This window comes from Xiphophorus couchianus, chromosome 6 (genome assembly GCF_001444195.1).
Source record: "Xiphophorus couchianus chromosome 6, X_couchianus-1.0, whole genome shotgun sequence".
In the NCBI taxonomy this organism is placed as follows: Eukaryota; Metazoa; Chordata; class Actinopteri; order Cyprinodontiformes; family Poeciliidae; genus Xiphophorus; species Xiphophorus couchianus.
Genome location: NC_040233.1, coordinates 25,567,382 through 25,592,562, shown reverse-complemented (window position 1 = coordinate 25,592,562; position 25,181 = coordinate 25,567,382). Strand labels below are relative to the sequence as shown.

General features: G+C 38.2%; 1 protein-coding gene across 1 annotated transcript; it reads left to right on the top strand.

The window, feature by feature from the left end:
• The first annotated feature begins 1,486 nt into the window (after positions 1–1,486).
• Positions 1,487–24,362, top strand: LOC114146725 (integrin beta-1-like). Its single transcript, XM_028021033.1, has 16 exons — positions 1,487–1,768; positions 12,369–12,435; positions 13,397–13,482; positions 15,678–15,891; positions 16,022–16,192; positions 17,270–17,508; positions 18,193–18,348; positions 18,423–18,518; positions 18,596–18,685; positions 18,986–19,126; positions 19,205–19,407; positions 19,931–20,169; positions 21,272–21,494; positions 21,614–21,846; positions 21,956–22,122; positions 23,555–24,362. Exons 2-16 carry the CDS (start codon positions 12,369–12,371, stop codon positions 23,618–23,620), a joined length of 2,391 nt encoding a protein of 796 aa, XP_027876834.1. The 5' UTR covers positions 1,487–1,768; the 3' UTR covers positions 23,621–24,362.
• The last annotated feature ends 819 nt before the right edge of the window (positions 24,363–25,181 follow it).

The following is a 25,181-nucleotide window of genomic DNA, read 5'->3' as shown; positions in this document are numbered from 1 at the left end:
TCAAAGTGTACAAAAATATACCTGAGATAGTGTGGTCTTCAACCTGTTCTGAGTCTGGTGTGAACTTCAGTCACACCAGCTTCTGCTTGGTTGAGGTTTCTGACCTCAGTACGATTTCTCATAGATATTTCATCTTAGTGTTTATGTCGCAAGAATCCACTGTGTTGCAATGCAGCCGCCTTAAAAGTGGCTTGAGGGTTTCATTTTTAATTTAATCATCTGATCTCAACAGATAACTATTCTTTAAGTGTCAAAATTGCTTCTTGATCTTTGACCTCTTGATTATTAGTGAGGAATTTTAGGATTGTAATGGATTTCAAACCAACACAAGGATTGTTTTTCTTTTCTTCTTGAAAAACGTTCATGTTTTAGGGACTCTATTTTGTGTAAAACCTACAGCGAATTATCAGATATAAATCACAGAAGATGTATAATGGAAATAATGTGCCAGCTGGAAACAACAGCTGCTGGTGAGAAGTTATGCTACAACAGTTTTCTACAGTGTTTTATATTTATAATGCAACACTTTTCTTTTGATTATTAAACGGCTAATAAAAGAAAGTACAGATTACACTTTTATTAAAGTTTTCTGACTTTATTTATTTCATGTAGAAAAGTATTCTGCTTTGGAAAATGCACAGTTAGGATAGTTTAAAAAATAAACGTAGGTGATTGTACTATAATAAAGAGGATTTATGTAGTTATAGTGAGATTTATGGGACTATACATACACAATTCAGATTGTATTTGTTGTATGACTTAACTCTGTTAAGGACAATATAAACAATATTTGGCAGACTTTCTAACAGGCTAGATTATTATTATTAATTATCCTCAAGACAACAGTTTTCTTCTTTATTGTGAAAATAATCCATAAACAGAGCTGACCCCTGGTGTAACAGAACAGACAAGATTATTAAATGCATTACTGAAAAGTATAATCAAATAATTTAAATGATGCCATTCAAAAATATGTTTTTGGTTCTTGTTTCATGTTGGGGGGGAAACAACAAAACAGCAACCAACTCTGATAACAAGAAGTTGTGTTTTTTCAACTTATAAAAGGAAAATAAATGTAACTTGTTAAATATTATTATCCACAAAATTTTGAATTTACTTATATAATAATAATAAAATATTTTAATAAAGCTGACCAAAAATAGTTACTCTGTACATTAAATGTATCTGAAATTATAGAATCACTTTTCAACTTCCTCTTATCGGTTTTGTATTTTATTCATCAATACGTTATTAAAGGTAGCATTACTGAGTTAATGTGTAGTACTGTTGAAAATACTTCAGTATTTGCAGGAGAAATGTGAAGATTTAAAGCTGGGTTTTCTGCGCATGCTCATAAAAACAGTTTTGTCCACATCCGAGGTGAGCGAGGGTTCATTCTTCTGGTGTGTTTGTTCTTTTTAACGCAGTTTGCCGCTTTACTTCCGGTGTGGGCGGGGTTAGATTCAGAATGATGGGTTTGTTGAAGTGAGGCAATAGAAAAAGCCCCACCAGTGTTATACTGGGACGAACAACGTGTCCCAGCCTGATTCTGGATCCTCATTTACTTCATTTATAACGAATGAAAAGAGTTTAGTTGCTCCTGTGTTTTTTACCCCCAAATTGTTCACCTGCACGGTGCTCAAACAAAGCGAACCCAGATAACAGTTTTAGCTAGTTTTTTCTCCAGGATCCGTTAAAAAAGAGACACTTTCTGGACCCAATGTTGCTCTGATCCAACAACAAACACCCCGTCAGGCAACGACTTAAGGTAAGTAATGTTGTTTTAATTTAAATTTATCCAGCTCTGCCTCGATTACAGCTACTTAAAACAAACAAACAAACAAACAATGTGAGCGTCAAGAAAGAAAGAAAAGGGAAGAAAGTAACGAATATTTGTCTTCAGGCGCAGAACTTCTGGGTGTGGATCAACGACAGGCTAGTTAGCGGTCGAAAAGTGGCTGGTTGTTTTCAACACACATCAAACAGAGCGGGGTTTAAACGGCTTTTGTGTTTAAAGCTGAGTAAAGGCTGGGAATTAATCCGAGTTTGGGGTTTGTAAGGAAAGTAGGCCAGAAGTAGCCGCTTTGTGCGGCCAAGCAGGGCAGTCCTCTGGCGGCTGGGACGAAATGAAAACAAAAGACAAAGTTATCGATCACTTCTCGCGTTTATTCTGTTGGTTTATTACTATCTAAAACATTCTGATTAGATCTGAATGACATATTATGTTGTTTTTTCATTCTTGGTATCATTTTACACGATTTTTATCCTTATTTTTATACAACCTTATCTACTCAGTTGTATTTAAAATGTTGCAAATCTCAGCTTAGAAGTTCTGTATGCTAAAAAAAAGTATAGACCTTTTATTAATTAAAGAGGTTTGAGAAGTGACGTTCTCTTTTGTAAGAGATGTGACTTTTTGCCCAGGGCGCCACGTTCATGGGGCGCCCAGGTCCAAACAGAACTGTTTTCAGAAATGTTTTCATCTACAGGAAAAACACAGAAAATGGACCAAAATGCTGTTTTTTACTCCTCCAAACCTGTTGGTGGCGCTAAACATTTAGTATTCAACATGTGGCAATGCATGCGCTGTAATGCAGCAAGAAAAGAAAAAATGGCGAACGAGGTTTTTTTTGCAGAACTTAGTTTATATCTACGGGCCTATAACCCTCAGATTTTGTTGTCATTATGTATGATGTCTTTGGGTCATAGGTCATTGTCGAGGCTAATTCGTTTGCGTTTTGTTGTCCACATTTATAATTAAAGGCAACATTTTCACTATAGAACCTGATTTTTGTTGTTGGGCAAAACGGTTTAAAACATTCTTGTTCCTGTTTGAACTAAAGGTTTTCTGTTTTTGTTTGGTCTTACTGGGTTGTGACATTTTGTCTAATTTGATTGGTTTTAATTAGTTGTTATAGTGAGTTTGCTAGTTTTTATTAGTTATTATTGGTTAAATGTTGTTTAGTTTTATTATAGTAGCAGTTTTAGTTTTTTATACCTTGGTTAATTTTTAGTAGCAGAATTCAAACAGGTATTGTATTGTGAATATGTATATATAGATTGGTTAATGAAAACTCAACAGAAAACTGACTGGTGAGACTTTTGTTTTTATCTTGCTCGTGTAATAAATAGCAAGGTAGTTATTCATGTAAAAGCAGATGTTGCAGTCTTGTAATTTCCTAATTTTATTTTAGATTATATTTGAAGTTTCACTTTATTAAAGTTGTGATAAATATTTTTTTATATCGTGAAAGTATTCTTGAAACTGTCACTATTTTTTGACAGTATGGTATGAGACAGAAAATCTGTGAAAAAATTAAGCTCTTCTGCTTCTCTAGTGCTAACTAGAAACAACCGATCAGAGCCAGGAGGCGGGTCATAGTGCTGTCAATCAACCTCATGTTCTCACCCTTCCTCTCTGCTATGCTGCTGGTAACATACTGTGTTTTCAGTGCTACAGCTAGTTAGCATGGCCACCAATAAAAAGTTTTCCTGCAACTGTAAGTTGTTTCTCTGCCATTAGCACATTGGGCAGCAAGTACATGAGATTGATTGACAGCACAAATATGGAAATATGTTTTGCACATCTGAATGGTTGACATGGAAATTAAATTACTTTTCAACATGCATGAAAGATTCAAGGCAACACTGCAGGTGTGTTTTTGATGAGGGGATAACTTTAAAAAGTTGATTTTATGCGATGCTGCCCCTTTAAAACGAACTCGTGGACTGTATAAGCTTTGAGTCCAGAACATCTTACTCATCTGGTTAACCAGATCTTTAGTGGCTCTTGTTGAGTCTTGCCCAGAGCTGTGATAAAACGTGGAGCTCAGGTATGCTAACAGGTCTGGTCTTGTCTTTCATTGTCTTCCTGGAAAAGATTCGTAGCCTGCAGGCTGTTGTTTTCTCTCTGGAGGATTAACGAGAAATCTGATCCCGCAGAGTATAAATCTGCTAATCTGTGAAAGTGTATATCTTGGCTCTGCAGTGACAACTTGCTCTTCTTTTGTACGGATCAGGGCTGCTAATTGCAGACATAAGGAAGGGCTGCAGACTACTGAGTCACTTCCCTTAGCGACGTTATTGTGCGGTGTAAACAGGGAGCGCCATCCGGAGCAGGTTACAGGGTCGTTCTACGTTACTCAACGCCGAACCTTCACCCCAGACCCGTCACCCATGAGTCACTACTGACTCGAATTAAACTACAGCAACCATCTGACTGTTTGTGTCGCCTTCTATGAAGAAGATTACAAGTAAAACGTCTTCCTGAACCAACAAGTCCTGTTCTTTTCTCATTATTTATTCAGTAAATTTGTCCTTTTTTGTGATTTCAGTTTGTTTAAAAAGTCAAGGGAGAGATTTTTCTTGGTTCTGGTTGCAGTTTCTGTGACGTTGCGCTGGAATGCATTCCCTCATCCCTCTAATTACAGCTGGGAGTTTAGGATTTTCTTCCTATGATGGCAGAGACGTTCAGTGAGAAATTCTCCCTTTCTTCTTAAGTTGACTTCTAATTTAATCTCTGAGGTGTTCTGGCTACAATATGGAGGATTATATAACCACGTCCCTGTAATCTGTTGTCTTTGGAGTTCTTATCTTTGGGATTCGGTATTTCTAGTGACTAAAAATCTAAAATATTGGAGGAAAATCCAACTTTGTAAGATGTACAAAGTGAAAGAGCACCACTTATGATTGAAGAAACTTTTTGTACATGTTTAAAGCTACATTATGTAACGTTTTATGATTAAAGTTGTTCTTTTTTCTACATATTTGCTAAAACTATCATGTCGCTACAGTATAAAATAAGACGGATGAAATGAAAAGCATAAGTTCTAGTTCTAAGCTTGTGGCTTGTTTATTGTTGCCATAGTAACTGCCTACCAAGATGGCTGTTCATTACAAAGTTTACTGAAGTGTGACGTCACATGAGAACTACATATTGGAACTTATCGTGACAACAATAAATCAAAATCATGATAAATGATACGATAAACGCCCTTTTAGCTGTGAGGCTGAGCATTGAGTCTTGATTGATCCTCTTTGCTACTTCAGTTTGCTGAAAATAACCATTTTAGTCAGGTGAACGTCTTCTCTACATGATCTCCATAGCTTCTGCCTTTATATCTGTAACAGCTCTTCTGTACTCAGTGAAACGCAAAGGGAAATTCCTGGTCCTTCTACAGATTCCTTGGGGTTAACAATAGGCTGGAGTTTGATCCAGTGAAGGAAACGGACAAAGGGTCAAGTTGGGGCGTTTATGTAACCAAAGGACCAGAAACAAACTCTCGGTCAGAGGCAGGTCTGGGCGGATTGGACAACCATGGGGGCAAACCAAATGGATGAGAAGAGAGGAAGGGCGCTCATGTTTTATTAACGTGATTCGGGATGAAATATGAGCTTAAATGAGAAGTAATCCACAAAAAATAAGAGTTGTTTAACATTTTTACACTTTCCGAGGAGTTTGACCAATACTTCTCCTGTTTTTGCTCAGGTTAAAGTACCTAAGACAAAGAAAATGGACAAATTCATTTCAAGGAAGTGCAAAACTAAACCCAACCTTTCTCTGAAGAGTGTTTTTCACTGCGGTCTGGTAGGTCTGAGGTATGGAGTTCACCAGTCAAGGCAGGTCAAACTAAAGATTTCCGTGTTTATCGGTGCATCTCTAATGGTAATTAAAAAATAACCAATTCCACTGGCAGATTATTTTACTTAACATGTTTCCTGTGTTATAAGTGAAATTATCTACAGGTGGAACAAGTCATTTTTCCTCAAAATTAAGGAATTATTTATGTAATATAAGCTCCTATATGTTGCTGAAAAGTTATTTAGAGGTTAGTTTTTTCTGTCTTAAGTTATTTCAAGTAGGGATGAACCGATTGCAGTTTTCTGGCCGATCTTTTAAAAAGCCTCGCTTACAGAATCCGATTTTGGCTGATAACAGTTTTTTGTCTGAAATGTTGCTTAATATATCAAGAAAGTTGCTGAATTGGCAAAAATGAGGAGATTATTGTTGACTGTAAATGTCCAGACATGACCTGGTTGGCCGGTTTGTCAGTCAAACCTCTCACAGGAGAAAAGAAAAGCACAGCGGTTGATTTTTAGACCTTTGCAGAGGTTGATGACATCGGTGGATAAGATCGGCTTCACATGTAAAAATCGGCTGTTCACTGATCTCCCAAAATTAAGGAAATCGGCACCGATAAACCAGTGCACCCCTGGTATTAAGATATTTACACTAGAAACTAGACCAAAAATACTTGGTTAGATTTTGTTTTTTTGTAGTGCACAATTAAAAAAATTTAGCAAATTCATGATTTATTTTCTATTTCTAAAGATATTTATGTAATTAGGAAAGTATTTTTATTTAAACAATGTTTAAAAAACAAAAGAATATATACAAAATATTTCTAAAACAGCAACTGTGTAAGACCCTGTCTATAGTTTACATCAGCAATGATTTACAGATTCCTTTTCTACAAAAAGTGGACTACTGTGCTTTATTATCATCTATTTAATATATATTCAAAGACATAAAAACAACAAAAGTCTTAAGAAATGAATGTGGCCCTTAATGCTCTCAGTTGGACATTTTTGGCACTATTGGTGCAAAGAGAGTGGTGTACTTTTAAAGTCATGCATGTGTAGTTATAGGAAGGAGAAGTTGCATTAAAGGGCCGGCGTACCTCATCGTGTCGGCGTGTTGATGTGACCTGCAGTGGTGTGGAAGTGGTTTTGGTGCAGTTCTGTTTTCATGAGAACAGATGCCATCAGTAACACCATGTGGTTAACCTTTGATCCTCAGAGCGTAGCAACCACAGAGGCACCAGCAAGCTGCTGCCTCTATTTACGTTTTCTCTTGCAGGATGCATGCATGTGCAAAGGTTAACGCTTCACATGTGAATGCGCTGTTTCTGCGTCTCCTGGTGTCAGAGTGGACCGTTCTACACACACCTCAGTTTGTTGTTTGGTTCGAAGACTTTTAGCAGGAAGTAGTTTCTGCAGGTGCCCTTGAGGTCTGGTCACATTTACCATAAACTCAATCATATGGGGAAGACGTTGTTAGAGCTTGAACTTTGACCCTTCAGTCTTCACCCGGATGACTACCAACTTTTGGTGCAACAAGTTAGAGAAAGGTCAGGAAATCTGCTGAGCTAATCCAGCTCTTTTATTCAATAAAAACACACTGGCTGCACATCAGACCTCTAAATGAAAACACTTTGTTTCTGTTCACGCCAAGCTGCATGTTAACGTAAAGGAAGGGTGCTCAAAGTGGGGCTTGGGGGCCATGTTTTGACCGCTGGACTGATTCTTTATGGCCCCCTATAAATTAGGACAAAACTACAACTTTTAACAATCAACAAACATTAATTTTAGGTGTTATCTTTTACAGACTTTCTGGTTTCCTGTTTGTTGTCATGGTAACAAGGACCACATCTACTCACTGACTTGTACTCTAAAGTAAACCTCAATGCAGACAAAATCTGCTTCAGTCGCCGTATTAAAACTTAGCTAAGTACACCAGGTGTTTTTGGATTTAGACTGACCTAGATCCTGATTTTATTGCTGAGGAAAAAAAAGAAATATTTGAAACCTCATGAAGTTTTGGATCAAGGACAAAAAACATTTTGATTAAAAAAAACAAAAGAAAACAACCCTCAACACCACGAGGTGTTCTGAAGAAAATAATGGTTTTATACCAGCTAGAGTCAGTTTACTCATGGCTTGTGTTTAAATAAACAAACTGCTAATAATACAACAGAGAGGTTTATTATGTATGGAAATATTTTGTATTTTGTGCAAATTTTTAATATATATTTTACTTCATCTGCTTGATGTGTAAATGCATTAACATCTGTTTATTTTTTATTTTTTGGTTCTTTGCTTGTTTTTGTCTTTTTCTTTCTTTGTTTTTGCTTCATTTATTTTCTGTTTCTTCTTCCCTTCTTTCTCTCTTTGGTTCTTTTTTTTTATTTAATCTTTTTTCTGGCTTTGTTGTCCTTTCTTTTATTTTTTATCTTTTCTTTCTTTTTCTATCTTACTTGTGTTTTACCTCTTTGTCTTTTGTATTTTCCTTTTTCTTTAGTCCTGTTTATTTTTCTTGTTCCTTTCCCTCTTTCTATCTGTATTTTTTTCTTTCTTTCTATCTGTGTTTATTCTTTTTCTTTCCTTTTTTCCTCGCAATATTAATATTGGCAATTGACATTTGATCAAATTGTCTTATTGGTTTATCTCTAATCATCGCTGATTGAAATAAGTGGAATTACATTTCTACATAATTGAACTTGAATTTAAATGTTTCTAAATTCCATTTTTGATTTCTTTGCAAATTCTTAAAGATTTTCAAAAATCTTGGGTAATATTTGGTTTCAGTTCCATTTTTTTTAACGACTAGCTGTGAGATTACCAAACTTTCTGAGCCAAAAATCAAGTTTATTTTATTACCGCAAGCAAGCCAACTTCCTCTTCATAACTAAAAAGGTTTTGTTTTCTCACTAAAATTGGCTCCAAAGGTGAAATTTAGTTTTTTCATTTCATTTTATCATGAGTCTTTCTCCTATATTTACACCTTTGTGTGTCTCCAGCTGAGAGGCGTGACTTCTCGCCTCTGACTGTAATTAAAGGCTGTGATGATGAGCAGTGTGTCTGTCTGACAATGCAAAGTCATAATTATCATATTCTACTCATGTTTCTCTAAATATTATATATGATACTTACCCTGAGTTTCATTTTATAGATCCAGGGATGCAGAATAGATTATATATTTTGCTCTCTTTTGATGTTTTTCAGTGTTTTTCCTTTAAAAAATTACCAAAAGTGTTTATCAGCATCAGCTCCGTTTGTACTGTTAATGGGACCGCCTAAAATCATTCTAAGGGCACAAATGGCCCACAGGCCACACTTTGGACAACCCTGTATTTACAGTATTTTTTTTTCTTTAAATGTCATCGCAGAAAACTGAATTATATTAATTATTTGTCTTTTTCTTCGTTAGTAGAGCTAAATACAATCAGTCCAGAATCAACTAATTTCCATGTGTTATAGAAAAATCAGGTGAAAAATCAAACTTTTAAATATTTATTCCTATTAAATACAAGCTTTAAAAGTAAGACATCACTATTCTGGGTTTAAAAATGCTTCAGAAAGCAGATTCATTTTTTAAAATTAAGAAAATCGGATAGAGGCTAGGGTGATTTTACAAATTACAACCATCGTATAATTTCTATAATTGCCCAGAATAGGCGGGTCAAATGTCAAATAAAACCTAACATCTGTATTAGCTGGAAAAAGCCTCCAACTGTCCAAAAATTTGATCTAAATTACAAAAATTGTTCAGATCATTAGATTTCAGGACAAAGTTGGTTTCTGTTCCTGATTTTATTCTCGTCAAGGTATTTTTCTAATTGGTTTTATTCTGCTGGACTCTTTGGGTCGATGGTTTCCCTCCAGCTAACGGCGGCTCTGAATGCCTCAGTCAGTCAGTCATCGCTCTGCAATCTGCAGCCCAGCGTCGGCTCAAATCCCTGGGCAGCAAACAAAGCCAGTCTGTGGGAATGCTGGGGTGGAGCGTTAATGGTGTAGAAATTCTCCACAGCTGGGGTTGGTTTGAATTTAATTATGCTTTTTGTTGCATATGTTGCACACTGCCCTGAAACAACGCCTCCATTGTCACAGCTTAGCTTTGATTTTTTTAATTTCACTTTGTTTGTCACATTTTTTAAATTGCAAATGCCATCACTTTTGCAGCTTTTGTCCTTTAATCGTGTTCAGGTTTGGAGCTTGTATTTGTTTATTATGGTGAGAAAAAAGTCAGGAGATTTTTTTATTTATTTTTTGCCTAAGAACATTCGTTTTTTCACAAAGTCGGCCTTCTATCATCACATGAAGAACATTTCCAGGATTAAAGGACTAATGTCTCAGCCAGATCTAGAGAAACTCATCCCTGCGTTTATCTTCAGTTGTATTGATTATTGCAACAGCGTCTTCACAGGTCTGTCCAACAAATCAATCAAACAGCTGCAGCTGATCCAGAATGCTGCTGCTGGCGTTCTGACTAAAACCAGGAAGATAGAGCACATAACACCAGTTTTAAAGTCCCTCTACTGGCTCCCTGTAGCTCAAAGAATAGACTTTAAAATACTGTTGTTAGTTTATAAATCACTGAACGGCTTAGCACCGGGGCTGCACAGTGGCGCAGTTGGTAGCACTGTTGCCTTGCAGCAAGAAGGTCCTGGGTTCGATTCCCGGCCGGGGTCTTTCTGCATGGAGTTTGCATGTTCTCCCTGTGCATGCGTGGGTTCTCTCCGGGTACTCCGGCTTCCTCCCACAGTCCAAAAACATGACTGTCAGGTCAATTGGTTTCTCTAAATTCTCCCTAGGTGTGAGTGTGTGTGTGCATGGTTGTTTGTCCTGTATGTCTCTGTGTTGCCCTGCGACAGACTGGCGACCTGTCCAGGGTGTACCCCGCCTCTCGCCCGGAACGTAGCTGGAGATGGGCACCAGCAACCCTCCCGACCCCATTAGGGACAAAGGGTGAACGGAAAATGGATGGATGGATGGGATGGCTTAGCACCACAATACATTAAAGATCTGCTTTTATTGTATCAACCTTCCAGACCCCTCAGGTTCTGGTTCTGGTCTGCTCTGCATCCCCAGAACCAGAACCAAACGAGAAGAAGCAGCTTTCAGCATCTATGCACCACAAATTTGGAACAAACTTCCAGAAAACTGTAAAACAGCTGAAACACTGACTTCCTTTAAATCTCAACTAAAAACCCACCTGTTTAGAATTGTATTTGAAATGTAATCAATTACAAATTTACTGATGGAACTTGACTTAATGTCATGTTTTGATTATTGATTCTATCTTGCATTGTGTTTCTGTGTTTGTAATGATGTAAAGCACTTTGAAATGCCTTGCTGCTGAAATGTGCTATACAAATAAAATTTGATTGATTGATTTTGATACCTAACCAACCGGCACTCTCTGGAGGAATTTAAAAGCTCTCCGGTGGGTTAAATCACTTTCTGCAGTTTGTCACAATCAACTACTGGTCTTACTTTTATTTTTTTTTCTTTTGTTGAGATGGATCCATTGATTTGCTCAGTAACCAACAGCCTGAGTTGACTCGGCTGTTAGAAACCGAATATTTCCTGCAGGGTAAATTAACACGGTTCCTCTACCTTTTATCAAGGAATCGTACGACGGCTGCCTGATTAAACACGGCCACATAAACATCTAACTGGTCTCATAAGCTCTCCTTGTTGCAGTCTGAAACCTGCATCTCTAAAGAGCCGTGGCTGTTTCTTCACTGTTTCTCATGAAAGCTGCTGCACATCTGCTGCAGTCTTTGCACGTCTGCTGCTCGACTCGGTTGGACAGCATGTCCTGGGGCTGCGCTCCTCCTCCGTCTGTGTTTTGCTCTGTTGGTGCTTGTTTGGATGATAATTTGCCACAGCAGTGATGAGTCTGTACCTGAACTCCATGCCCACAGCAAAACGCGTCAACATTTCTGAGTTCAATGCTGTAGGCTTGGTAAATTAAGTCCCTGAAAGTTGCCTACAAACTTTGATTGCATCTCATTTTCAGCGGAATGAAAATGCTGACTTTCTTCATCAGCTTTCAGCCACTATTAATTTAAATCTTAACGCTTTTGTTGCGTAATTTACGTGACACCAGTGACCGGAATCTGTTTTTGAAACCAGGTGTCAGACTTTCCTTTAATTTACCAAGCAGAGGTGTGAAAGCTGTAGAGATTATTCCACTCACGAACAGGCAGGTAACAACAAAAACAATGCTGTCAATCAACCCCATGTACTCACTGCTAAATTACCTAATGGCGGAGAAACAACTTGCAGTTACTACTATTAATGGCTGCTTAATTAAACTAGAGCACAGAAATAAAGTCTCCTAGAAGTCGCTCTGTTTGGAGTTTCTGGTTTTTATTCCTTTTTTACTTTCAATTATTTGTGTCCCAGTCAGTTTTGATGGCGATGGCCTTCTCGTCATTTTTTTTTTTTGTGCTGCAGTACTTTATTTAAATGTTTCAAGGTTTATATAACATGAACAAAGCATATGCAGCTTGAAGGGTGACGCTTTGTTTCTGGTGTTTGCACACACACAGATGGTGTGATAACAGCTTGCATGTGCCTCTTAAATGTGATATTTGTGTTACAATTCGTTCAGGGTCACAGAAAATCTGCAACCACAACAAATCCAGAAACTACACTGTTAATTTTAGGCATTAATCTGAATAAAACATGTATGTTTTACTACAAATCCCACTTGAAGGTCATTAAAATGAGATACTTCTTCAGAAAATGTTGATCTCCTTGTTTTTACTCATTTATATTTACCTTTTTCTCTCTCACAGATGAATCTCCAGTTGCTTTTTATAGCGGTTTTATCAGTGGTCATCAGAGGCAGCTCGGCTCAGCAAGGTAAGAAGCACAAATACCAGCTGGTAAATATTAACCGGCGCCGCCGCGTTCATTGACCCATTTTCAAGATATTTATTTATTTACAACCAAATAAAAAAATTTTCAATGCTACAACCATCTATAAACATTTATTGACATAGTCAGAGAAAAGACTTTAGCTGCTCAACCCCTCACTGCTAGCTAAGCAAGAATCGGCTCGCTCGCTCTTTGGTTACCTAGCAACTCACTCACTTTTCGGTTGCCTAGCAACGCCTTGCTGAGTAACTGACGCAGCAGCGGTTTAAGGTTTCTCCACTGTTCCTCATAACTGCTTAAAAATAAACAACGGCATGGAGTGAGAACTCTTGATGAAACAGGAACACCACCGGTTTGGCAGTATGTCAGATATTTTAAACAGAAAAACTAATCAATAATTATCGATATCGACTGATATGAAAGTTTTTCAGCCCTAGTTTTTATGAAAATGCCTAATCTTTCCTTCACCTTTCAATAAAAATACAATAAATACATTAAAGTTTGTGGCTTTGTTGCATTAAAATGTGAAATAGCTGTTGGGAGATTTCACATTTTCAATAACGGTTTAATAATTTGGGTAACAGTTTAAGGCTCCAGTCCTCGAGGGATGGCATCCTGCCAGTTTTAGATGAGTTTTCACTCCAACACAGCTGATTTAAATGATCCGACTACTTCAGCAGAAAATAATATTCTGCTAACGAACCATTTGATTCTGGGGTGAAAAAACAGGGAAAAGAACTGAAAACGTTAAAGATTTTTTTTATTTTTCTTCTCTCCAGCATTACCTCATCAGTTGGTCCGCTGCCTGAAACATTTCCCATCATGACTCACTTTTCTAAGCTGGGACGGGGTTTCTTCTTCTCTGTCAGGCAGCAGCTGGTTCGAATCAGTGAGCTAGTGGAAAATGTCTTGTTCGCTGAGGCTCAGAGCAACTTTTCTCTTTCAGATGGCAGCATATGCATCAAGGCGAACGCGCAGTCATGTGGGGAATGCATCCAGGTCTCTGAAAAGTGTGGATGGTGCACGGATGAAGTGAGTTCTGTCACTAAAACCTGAAGAAAACGCATTCATGAAATATCTTTGTTGGCTTCTTAGATGCTTTTTTTTTTTTTATCGCCCCGCAAGGGGTCTTTTTGTGGGTTCTAGTGTCCCTTATATGATAGTAGGCTGACAGGAAAGGGGGAAGGAGAGGGGGGAAGACATGCAGTAAACGTCATCGGGTCCGGGAGTCGAACCCGCGACAGCCGCGTCGAGGCTACGTTGCCTCTGAATGTGGGTCAGGCTAACCCCTCCACCGCCATGGCACGCCCTCTTAGATGCTTTTTAAGAGGCATCATTTTGTGCATAAAATGTTTTTTTAAAAGAAAAACAAAAACAGCAATTTAAGACAAGTTCAAACGTCAAGCTAAAATAGAAAAGGTACAGAACAGTTTTGTTGTTTAAATTTAACATTTATTTGGTCACAATCCTTTTAATTAGTCATAGAAAGAACAATATCAGATGCAGTTAGGGCAGAAACAATTGATCGGTTATTGAAACAACCTTCAACTGAGTTAATAATCAATTAATCATTAATTGGAGTATAGGTACTTAAAAAAGTCAACTTGCTCAAAGAACAGCACACTCAAATCTGCAATTAAAGTAAACATTTACACGATGTTGCATTTAGGATGAAAAAAAATTCTTTGTCTGTTAACACCCAGAACTTTTGCTATCAAAATAATTAATTTAATCGATTAATCAAAAAATTAGTCAACAGATGAGCCCTGCACTTTATTGATGTTTAGTTGAGCAGAACGTTAAAATCTTGACGATGTAAGTATCTTTGCTACAAATGATGAACTCTAAAGAAAGTGGTCAATTGAAAAATCTGGAGACTATGCCAATTTTTAATCTGATTAATCATATTAATATCAGAATATTTGATTAATCATCAGAATAACTGTCTGTTGCAGCCCTAATTATTTTTCAGTTGTTTTTAATCAGAGTGAGCCGGCTGATTTTGGCTCTGACTCAGTTTCTGATAAAATCCAACATCATGTTCTTAGGAACTAAACTGCACAATCTTTCGGGGTACTGCGGTTTGGTACTTGCAGCAGCACGCCGTCGGCTCTTCATTCTCTTTATGACATCTGTGTTTGTCATCTCAACCTCCATTTTGTCTTGGCCAGCATTAACCTGCATGTCAGGGCAGGTTAACACTTGTTTAAAATAGTTTTTAACATCTGTGACGCTTGTTGGATCTTGTTTTGCCCTCAACGGAAATGAGATTGGATTTTCACCGCATAAAATTCTGTTGTTTTTACTAAAATGTTTATTCATCTAAAGCGACGGTCAATTTATATTAAGAATCCCAACCAGAAGAATACACATTTAGGCTATTTTTACTGTCTTTTGTTGATGTAATTCTATGCTTTTTGTACAGAAGGAAAAACAGAAGATCTTGACTATAATTACTGAAAGAATGAAGTCAGAGCAGGTTTTTGTTCCTTGTCTCATGTTCTTCCTCTGAGTGTTAGGCTTGTGGCATCCATTACGCACCATTCTGCAGTTTCTTCCTGTTCCTCTTTAGTCCAGATGCACCGCAACAGTTCATATACAACAGATTAATTATAGCTGCCTAGTTTGTACTCCAAATGTTTTTTTATTCATTCAAATTCAGTTTATTTATATGTCCCAATTCTTAACAGCTGATGTTCGATTGTACCTCTGCGGTTAAATTTGCTGCAGTTCCCTTTGTGGAGAAGCATGTGGTGACGGTGGATGGTTGTTCGCATCAATTAAGTTTGCAGCAATCCCTTCTTTTGAGGAACATGTGGCTATTAACCCTGACTCTGGTTGCACTATGTCAGTTTTGCAGCATCTCCTTCTCTACAGCAGTTTTTATTCAGATCTTGTTTTTGTGGATTTTTAGTGCAAAAAGTTACTTAAAAATGGAACAAATTGAAATTGAATTTCTTTTTTTACTATATCCCACTACATTCTTTTTTTTTGGAGTGGTCTTTTGCGGTCAGTTTCTTTGTGGAGTCGTTGAGTTTGTGCAAATACAAACGTCCTTAAATTAAGAAATGTTTCTGAGATTGTGCTACTGCAACAGCAGGTGACTTTTTCTGCGTGTTCTGAGGAAACCGTGTTCTTGCAGAGTACATTCTCCAGAGACGGCTTGGTTTTTGTTGCCCGATTCGTCTCTTGAATATTCCTCTGATGGCGTGTTTGCTTTTTTGCAGAACTTTCTAACCGTTGGTTCGCCCAAGTCGGCCCGCTGTGACGACCTTGAAGTCCTGAAGGAAAGAAAGTGTCAGCAAGTTGAAAACCCGCGTGGAAAAATTATCATTAACAAGGACACACCGGTCACAGCTCGCAACGACGGACCTGTGAAACTGAAGCCTGAGCAGATCACCCAGATCCAGCCTCAGAATCTCACACTCAAACTCAGATCTGGTAAAGATTTTCTCCCGTTTTCATAATGAAATCCAGAAATCTGTGACCGTTGTTACATGTTGGGGTTTTGAGGTGGGAGGAACCGATTTTCTGTGCGTTCTCAGCTGCTTTTTTTCTTTTTGTGTTTTAGGTGAACCGCAAACCTTTAGTCTGAAATTTAAGCGTGCGGAGGATTACCCCATAGATCTGTACTACCTTATGGATCTCTCCTTCTCCATGAGAGACGACTTGGAAAATGTTAAGAAACTTGGCACTGACCTCATGAGGGAAATGAAGAAAATCACCTCAGACTTCAAAATCGGTGAGTGGAAAACAGTCGAGGTTCCTCCGCTGATAAAAAGTGTCAGATCTGTTCTAAGAAGAGAGGCAACAACTAATTAATGGTTTATTGGATTAAAATCAGTTTCAATCTACTAATAACGTCTGGTTAGATCAGCGGTTTGAAATGTTTAAAATTCAAAGAACAGATTTTGCCCCAAGTTTTTAAGTTTTTAAATATTTATAGTTTAATTTATTTGTACTGTACTACCATGTTTTCTATTTTTAGGTTTTGAAAGAGAGAAAAACAATGATGCATCACAAAATATTTAAAGAAATCACAAAGTTTCCAATCGAATAAGAAGAGAAATAAATCTAAAAACTTTACTAATTCTAGTAAATCTTATTCTTTTCCTGGAAAAGCAACAAGAAAATAGAAAAACTGCTCAATACTACCTTTGTTTATTATATCTATATTTATAAACTGAAGCAAGCGCTGATGCTCATCCTTAAGTGGAGCCAGTTGATGCAGAAATAAACATGGCGGAGGCATCCCAGAACAGCAAAGCAAAACGGGCCAAACAGAACCCGGTGTAGGATGTAAAATGCACTTTATGTGGTTCTGTTTAGAAATAGTAACACCTGGAAAGCTTCTTGAGTTATTACCTTAATAAAGCTCATTGGAACACGCAATTTTCAGTTTATTCAGTCAGTATTTAATACAGCGGACATAAAAAACTGTTAAAAGACCGTGATGTGCTCAGGCCGGTCAAGATAACAAATTTAGCTAGACAATAAATTGTCAGTAATTATTGCACTAAATATTGTTTTGAGATGAATAATATATTAATAATTAATTATATAAAATATCTAAATATAATCCCAAAGGGAAGTTAAATATAAGTAGTATCATACAAGTAGTCCTGTTGTTTTCTTTCCACCGATATCTTCAGCTTTTTTTTAAGTGACCCCGGACTTAAGCCACGTTTTCATTATTATTTTTACACAAAATCCTTTATGTACCTCGCTAACCACTAGGGGGCGTTTGAGAAAGACCGTTATAGCTAAATAAATCTGAAACTCTTGCTTTAGTAATCATCTTTTCTTAAACTCCCTTTAGGTTTCGGTTCGTTTGTGGAGAAGACGGTCATGCCTTACATCAGCACCACCCCGGCCAGGCTGCTGAACCCCTGCCAAGGCAGCGAGAACTGCACCAGCCCCTTCAGCTACAAGAACGTCCTGAAACTGACCGAGAACGGAGAGGAATTCAACCGGCTCGTCAGCCAGCAGCAGATCTCCGGCAACCTGGACTCCCCAGAGGGCGGCTTCGACGCCATCATGCAGGTGGCCGTGTGCCAGGTGAGCGACTCACTAGTACGGCCGGGCGATGCTGCTTTCAGATAAAATCTGTCAATGCAACTTTGATTAAAGTGTCATTATTACCAAATGACACTTCATGACAACAGTCCTAAAAATTTCTGAAGACTCCTTCATGTTTATGACAGTGTTATGCGAGTCTTATGCGTCAAATAACATGTTACCATTTTTTTTCTCACTTTCTTTTCTAAAAAAATTAATTACAGATGACAGAAAACATTTTCAAAATGTGGCTTTTATTTCACTCATTCTTTCAGTGCGTTATAAGATGGAGCACTAGGACCAGGCTAGGATAATTTTTGTTTATTTACAATAATATCGTCATAGCGACTTAAAATCAATGAAATTTCACTACTTGGTGGACTATTATTCTGCAAGTAGGCCTTTATTTTGGCATTATTAACACTGTATTTTTATATTATTTTGACTTTGTCATATGACCTCATTCTTGTAGTTCTACAACTGTATTCTTATGACTTTATGTTGAATTCAAACGCTAAATAAAAAGAAGCTGTGAAACGTGCTTGCCAAACAAGATGGCCGCCCCGGGCGCTGACATCACTCTGAGCTATGGAAATCCAACAAACAAAATTTGGGTTAATCAATAACATTGATTTATCGTCACGTTGTGCTTTAACCAGAGGAGTTTCTTCGTTTTGAACCCAGGATCAGATCGGCTGGAGGAACGTCACCCGTCTGCTCGTGTTCTCCACCGACGCCGGCTTCCACTTCGCTGGAGACGGGAAGCTGGGCGGGATCGTCCTGCCCAACGACGGGAAGTGTCACCTGGAGAACAACATGTACACCATGAGCCACTACTACGTAAGCGGGTTCATTTAAATCCCACATCTCTCCTCTCTGACATGCCGCCCTGAATATTAACATCCGTGTTGCAGGACTATCCCTCCATCGCTCACCTGGTTCAGAAACTAAGCGAACACAACATCCAAACCATCTTTGCTGTGACTGAGGAGTTCCAGTCGGTTTACAAGGTGAACTATCAGCTGTTTTACTTTGACTAGGACCCGTTTATCAGACCTGCCTCCTCTGACCTTTCGTCCTCTTACAGGAACTCAAAAACCTCATTCCTAAGTCGGCTGTTGGGACGCTGTCCGCCGACTCCAACAACGTGATGAAGCTCATCATTGATGCTTACAACGTAAGAACCGATGCCCACAAGTTGTAACAGGTTCTGGGTTTTTCATTATAGTTTTGCTTCTTTGTGACTTTAATTGAAGTTGATTTTTTTTAGTTTTTACTTGTTATAGTAGTAGTTTTAGTTTTTTCACACTTTAGTTAATTTGTTGTATCACGATTATTTAATTTATTTCAAGCAGGTTTTTAGAGACAATAAAACAAGTAATCAATAGGACAAGAGAAAACATGTGACACCAGCCATTAAATCCAGGAAAGATTAATTTATTTTCCTCTTTTTTTTAAATTCTTCCTCTTTTGACAGTCTTTGTCCTCTGAGGTTGTTCTTGAAAACCCGAAGCGGCCAGCAGGAGCTTCTATTTCCTACAAGTCCATCTGCAAGGACAATGTGGTCAATACAGGAGAGAACGGGAATAAGTGCGTCAACATCTCCATCGGGGACGAGGTAACACTGAAAACCCTGGAATATCCTGGAATATCCTGAAATCTGTGTCAACTTTAATACTTTCCTCTGGTTATCCAGGTGCGTTTCGACATTACTGTAGAAAGCCAGAAGTGTCCATCTAATGGGAATCCGGAGGTGTTCACTATCAAACCTCAGGGCTTCAGGGAGGAGGTGACCGTGATTCTGGATTACATCTGCGACTGTGACTGTGCGACGAAAGGAGAGCCCAACAGTCAGCGGTGTTCTGCAGGCAGCGGCAGCTATCAATGTGGATCCTGCAAGTAAGACGTTCTCCTCCTCCTTTCCTTCGCAGAATATTTCAAAACAACAACTTCGACTCTTCTGGGCGACATATTATGCAAAGTTCACCGTTTGCATGTTTTTTTGTGCTTTCATTCACCTGAGTGAAGTCAGCCCCCCTACCTTCTTCAAATCTACCAAATCAAGCTCATTTTAATTCACCATGGGATTCATTGATTAATTGATTGATTGTTACGACTGGCTTCGTTGTTGACTTGCCATCCAGAAACCACTTGCTGCATTCTTGTTGGTTGTGCAGGAGGCTCCATTTATACTTTTCAAAGATGTATAATTACACATCTGTTTGCAGCCATTTTCACATGGGAGTGTAAACGTTGAGTTGGGGGGCGTGGCCAGCAGCAGCTCATTTGGATTTAAAGAGATGGAGACCCTAAAACATTTCAGAATAGTCAGAAATGAGCAGACTAAAATCTCATTGTTTAAGAATTATTTTGTGATAACATTTTTTATTAAGTATCAACTGAACTTCACGTTGTGTTTCAGGTGCAACGAAGGACGCATCGGGCAGACGTGCGAGTGCAGCAAGGACGACGTCCGGACCGAGGATCTGGACGCCAACTGCAGGAAAGACAACGGCACGGACATCTGCAGCAACAACGGCGACTGCGTCTGCGGTACCTGTGAGTGCAGGAAGCGGGATAATCCTGCAGAGGCGTACAGCGGCCAGTTCTGCGAATGCGACAACTTCAACTGCGACCGCTCCAACAACAAGCTCTGCGGAGGTCAGGAACAAATGATTTACCTGCATCATTTAAAAACTGCTGTTGGATTTTATAAGGCTGCCTTCTAATGGTGACAAGAGGAACGCTGAAAAAATCTATAAAGAGCAAACACTTTTGTCATTGCAGTCGATAAATGTTAAGTATCATTATCACTACATTTAAAGTCAATATATTTTGCTTTATGTATATTTCTCAGCTTTATAATTTCTTTAGCAACATTCAAGCTACATGGTGCTAGAAGTGGAAAAATGAGTGGGAGCCAAAAGAAATTAATCTACTTATTAATCACACAATCCAGCAAAGTGAAGGCCATTTGCTGAAATGAACCAGTAATGAAGCCATATGGATATTTGGCACTTTAGATGGAATAAAACCCTTCGTCTGTAAATATCTTCTACTCAGAATTAGCAGTTTTAGCTTTAGCAAAAAAGAAAGAAAATCTTCTATTAACAGCGGCATAATAGGGACTTTGTAGTTATTAAAAAGGAGTAAATTTATCAGCGTTTGACGTTTGAATTTCTGAGTTTTCTGGCAGAAATTTACTTCTCCCTTTTTTCTGTCTGCAATGGCCGTAACACACCGTCGTATTTATTAACATTAACATCTTTATTAATGGATTAGTAATTGAAAAAATAACCAACAGCTTTTCACATGTTGATGTTAGAAGTAATTTTAACCGTAAATGCATTTTTTGCTCCAAATAATAAAGCATTATTGCATTTAATCATCAGAATAATTGATTAATCGTTAGCTCTTGTATCCGATTAATCGTTGGAATAATTGATTAATCGTTTGCCATGCCCCTTAGAAATTATTTTAACACCTTTACACTAGAGAGAAATGAAGAATATCAACCATTATTTTTGCTAACGCACATCCTCATTGCTAACATTCAAACATGTAATCATGAATAAATAAAATAAATGACCCATTTAGAGTTTAGCACATCATGGATTTGTTTAAAGCTTTTTCAGGTTCTAACTTGGTAACAGTAGATTAGTTTAACATGCATTGCCTGGACTCAGTCGTGTGCTTCCAGCAGAATAAACCATCAGGCCGTCGTTTACGCTGCAGTAATTCGGTTGCTGCTGTTTGTGTCCAGGTCACGGACGTTGTGAGTGCAGAAAGTGCATCTGCGACGCCAACTACACCGGCAGCGCCTGCGACTGCTCCATGGACACCTCCACCTGCGTCGCCAGCAACGGCCAGATCTGCAACGGACGCGGCGAGTGCGAATGCGGCGGCTGCAAATGCACCGACTCCAAATTTCAGGGGCCGACCTGCGAGGCCTGCCCCACCTGTCCAGGTGTCTGCACGGAGCACAAGTGAGTCAGAACTCTTTCAGAAATTTAGCCCAGCTTTTCTTTTCTGTTAGTCGGTGTCATGTTTTTTAGTGTTGCACTTTTTTGGATATTCGTGAGTCTGATCAGCCGTCTCTCCTCAGGGACTGCGTTGAGTGTCTGACCTTCCAGACCGGAGTGAAGAAGGACGTGTGTAAGGATGAGTGTAAGAACTTCCGTCTGTTCCGGGTCCAGGACCAGGGCCAGCTGCCGCAGCCCAACGACCAGACCTTCCCCCAGGTCATCTGCAAGGAGCGCGACGAGAACGACTGCTCCTTCTACTTCTCCTTCGCCGTCAGGAACAACACCAACGAGGTCTACGTGGTGGAGAAGCCCGGTAGGTCAGGCTGGCTGGGTCCGGATGGGTCCGGATGGTTCTGGCCATTTCTCATCCATCCATCCATCTGTCCATCCGTCCCTGAGTGTGTTGGTGTTTTCCGCCTCAGAGTGCCCGTCCAGCCCTGACATCATCCCCATCGTGGCGGGCGTGGTCGCCGGCATCGTGATGATTGGCTTGGCGCTGCTGCTCATCTGGAAGCTGCTCATGATCATCCATGACCGCAGGGAGTTCGCCAAGTTTGAGAAGGAGAAGATGAACGCCATCTGGGACACGGTCAGTCGCTTAAACCGCTCTGCAGGAGTTAAACCTTAACTGTAGCTGTTAGCTTAAAGCTGCTAAAGGCTCTATTTAACAGGTTTTAGCCCGTATCTTCAGTAATGCTACGTCAGTTTATTAGCAACTCTAATCTGGATGTTTTTGTTGCTTTGTGAGGTCAGAGAATGAAACAACTTGAATCTTACACAAACTTTGTGTAAAGAGTGCCACTAATATAGAGAAAACAGATGGATGGAGGTAATTAAAGGAGATTCCTGGAGTAAAAACTGCTAGCTGCTAATGCAAATGACTTGAGAGGTTCAGCTTCAAAACGACCTGAAGCAGCTTTTACAACCAGGCTTGGATCAAAGCATAATCGTGTGTTAGAAAAATCCAGCCAAAGTCTAAATCCTTTAAAAAATAATCCTATTAAATTTTTACCATTTCTACTTTTTTTTTGTATTTTTATCTTTTTTTCCTTTTGTAAATATTTTTTATTTCATATTTGTGTTTTTTTTTAAAGGTTTTTTTTACCTTTTTATTTTGGATGTGTTTTTTTTTTTTACTTTTCTGTGTATTTTTTTAACTTGTTATATTTATTTTTTCTTTCTTTAAAACTATTTTTCCTTTTTTGTACTTTTTTATTTTTGTGGAGACTTTTGTATTTTCTTTTGTTATATGTGTATTTTTTCTATTTTTCTTTCTTTTTTTACCCCTCCAGGGGGTCTTTTGTGGGCTCTAGAGTCCCTTTTTCATGAAGTAGGCTGACAGGAAAGGGGGAAGGAGAGGGGGGAAGACATGTGGTAAACGTCGCCGGGTCCGGGAGTCGAACCCGCGTCGAGGACTTGAGGCCTCCAAATGTGGGTCGCGCTAACCGCTACGCCACCACGGCACACCTGTATTTTTTCTATTTGTATGTCTTTTACTTTTTTGTTTTGTGTATTTTTGGCATTTTTATTTTACTATATTTTATTTTTTACTTATTGAAATATCTAAATATTTTTTACTCTTTTTGTGTGTATTTTAACTTTTTCTTAAATTATTTTTTGTTGTTTTTACTTTTTTTCATACCTAAATCTATTGCTGGACTTGGAAAAACATTTTACTCTCCATCCAATCTGACTGAGCTTGAACTATTTTACTCACTAGATGTTAAAAACAGTCATAGCTGAAATTCCCTTACAAAACTTTATATTGTTAAACCTGTTAAATATGTCCGCTCAGGATTTAGTTGTGCTCTAAATACTCTGTGTGTCTTCTTTGTTGGTAAATCTGAATGAAAACAGTAGAAACATGGAGGTAGATGAGAACATTTGGAGCTTTTCTTTCTCTTCTGTGAGGAGGGAGTGGCTTTGTCTTCTCCTTTCAGTGCTGCCACTTAGTGGAAGGGACTTGCAAGCAAAAAATAAACTTTTTCTTCTGTTTTTTTTTTTGTTTGTTTTGTTTTCAGGGTGAGAATCCCATCTACAAAAGCGCCGTAACAACCGTGGTGAACCCAAAGTACGAGGGGAAATGATGTTGCTTCTTTCTCCTTTTGTGACGACACTGTACATGGAGAGGAAAACGGGCCAAGGCGAGCGGAGCGGGGGTTTTAGACAACGTTTGCTGTTTGTCGTCGTATGAAATGACTGCCACTTTCTGTTTTTGCTAACTTGTTTTTATTTCCTTTGCTTTATTTTGGATTTTTGGGAGATTGTTTTTTTATAACTGGACTTTCCATTCATCTGGTTCGCTTTGTTCAGCAGGAGGTAATCAGGAATCAATGTTTTTAATACCTATCAGCCGTCGGACCAAAGGTCTTTGGATCTCTGGAGCTGTTTTCAATCCTCCATGTTGGAACTGAAATGTGTACAGTGTGTTTTGGGTTCTGTAAAGCCATATATCTGCAGCTGAACAATCATTCAGAATCGTTTTTCTCTTCTCTCTGGCTGAAAGGACGTCAGTTTACAGCTTTACTCTTTCAGGTCTCATTTTGCTTAATTTAAAGCTCACTCAGGTCCTTCATCTGCAGCAGCACCAAATACACACCTTGTTTGGGTTTTTTTGTTTTTTTTTAAAGATCACCACTTAAAATTTAAAGGATTTTTAAACTTTTTGTCTCAATCAAATGTTAAAACTGCAGAAAACTGGAGTTTTGATGAAAACTATTTTTTCTGTTCTGACAGAAAACTGACGCCATTTTTTTAAGTGCCTTCTTTTACACATCTAGGCAAAGCGGTTTTCTCAAATTATTTATTAAATAACTCAAACCACCCCAACGTAGCGTCTGATTGTGTTCTTTACTGGGATGTAAACAAACTTTTGGTTTGGTACTTTTTGATAAATTTCAGGTTCTTAAAGTGTGGGTCAGGGACCTGAAGGGGGTCGTGAGAAACCATTCAAGGGGTCAGTTGTGGCAAAATGTTTTGAAAAAAACAAACTGTTAAAATATTAATAAATAACTGTCTCTGCATTTGATAAGTAGGTCTTAAAATGAATTAATGTTGAATTTTTTTTCAGTTTGATGTAATTTGGCAAATTACAGATAAAAACTGGTTTGATTTGATTGATAAAATAATATTTAATAACACAACTCTTATGTTGAAGGTTGTCTAGATTACAGGGCCATGTAAAAAGCTACAGTGGGCCAGATTTGGCCCCCGGGCCTTAAGTTTGAAACGTGGGATATTGAAAGAGACTAAATCAAATAAATTAAAATATCATTTTTGTTTAAAATATCACTGCTTGTTCAGTGACATTACTTAAAGTGGGTATGTAGACTTTTTACTAAAGTAATAGTAGTAATATTTCCTAAAATAGTAAAAACAAAAAGTATGGTAATAAAAAATTATAGAAATATTTTTTTCCAAAAATAACCTGTCATATTTAAAGAAATATTTGCCAATTATTCATAATTTATTATAATTAATAAAAGTATATAAATAATGACGGTAAAATTTTATTCGTTAAAAGATTTTTATTTCGAACATCATTATCTTTACCTTCATAAAGAACTTTTCTGAAAAAATGCCCCTCGCAATATGGCGGCGACGTTAACGTGCGTTCCGGATCTCCGTTGTATTTCGTGTCTGCGCCAG

Excerpts from the sequence above, each read along its gene's own strand:
- LOC114146725 (XM_028021033.1), top strand. The coding sequence starts at position 12,369 with ATGAATCTCCAGTTGCTTTTTATAGCGGTTTTATCAGTGGTCATCAGA. Across the intron at positions 12,436-13,396 it reads AGGCAGCTCGGCTCAGCAAG|ATGGCAGCATATGCATCAAG; the intron begins GTAAGAAGCACA and ends TTTCTCTTTCAG. Across the intron at positions 15,892-16,021 it reads CACACTCAAACTCAGATCTG|GTGAACCGCAAACCTTTAGT; the intron begins GTAAAGATTTTC and ends TTTGTGTTTTAG.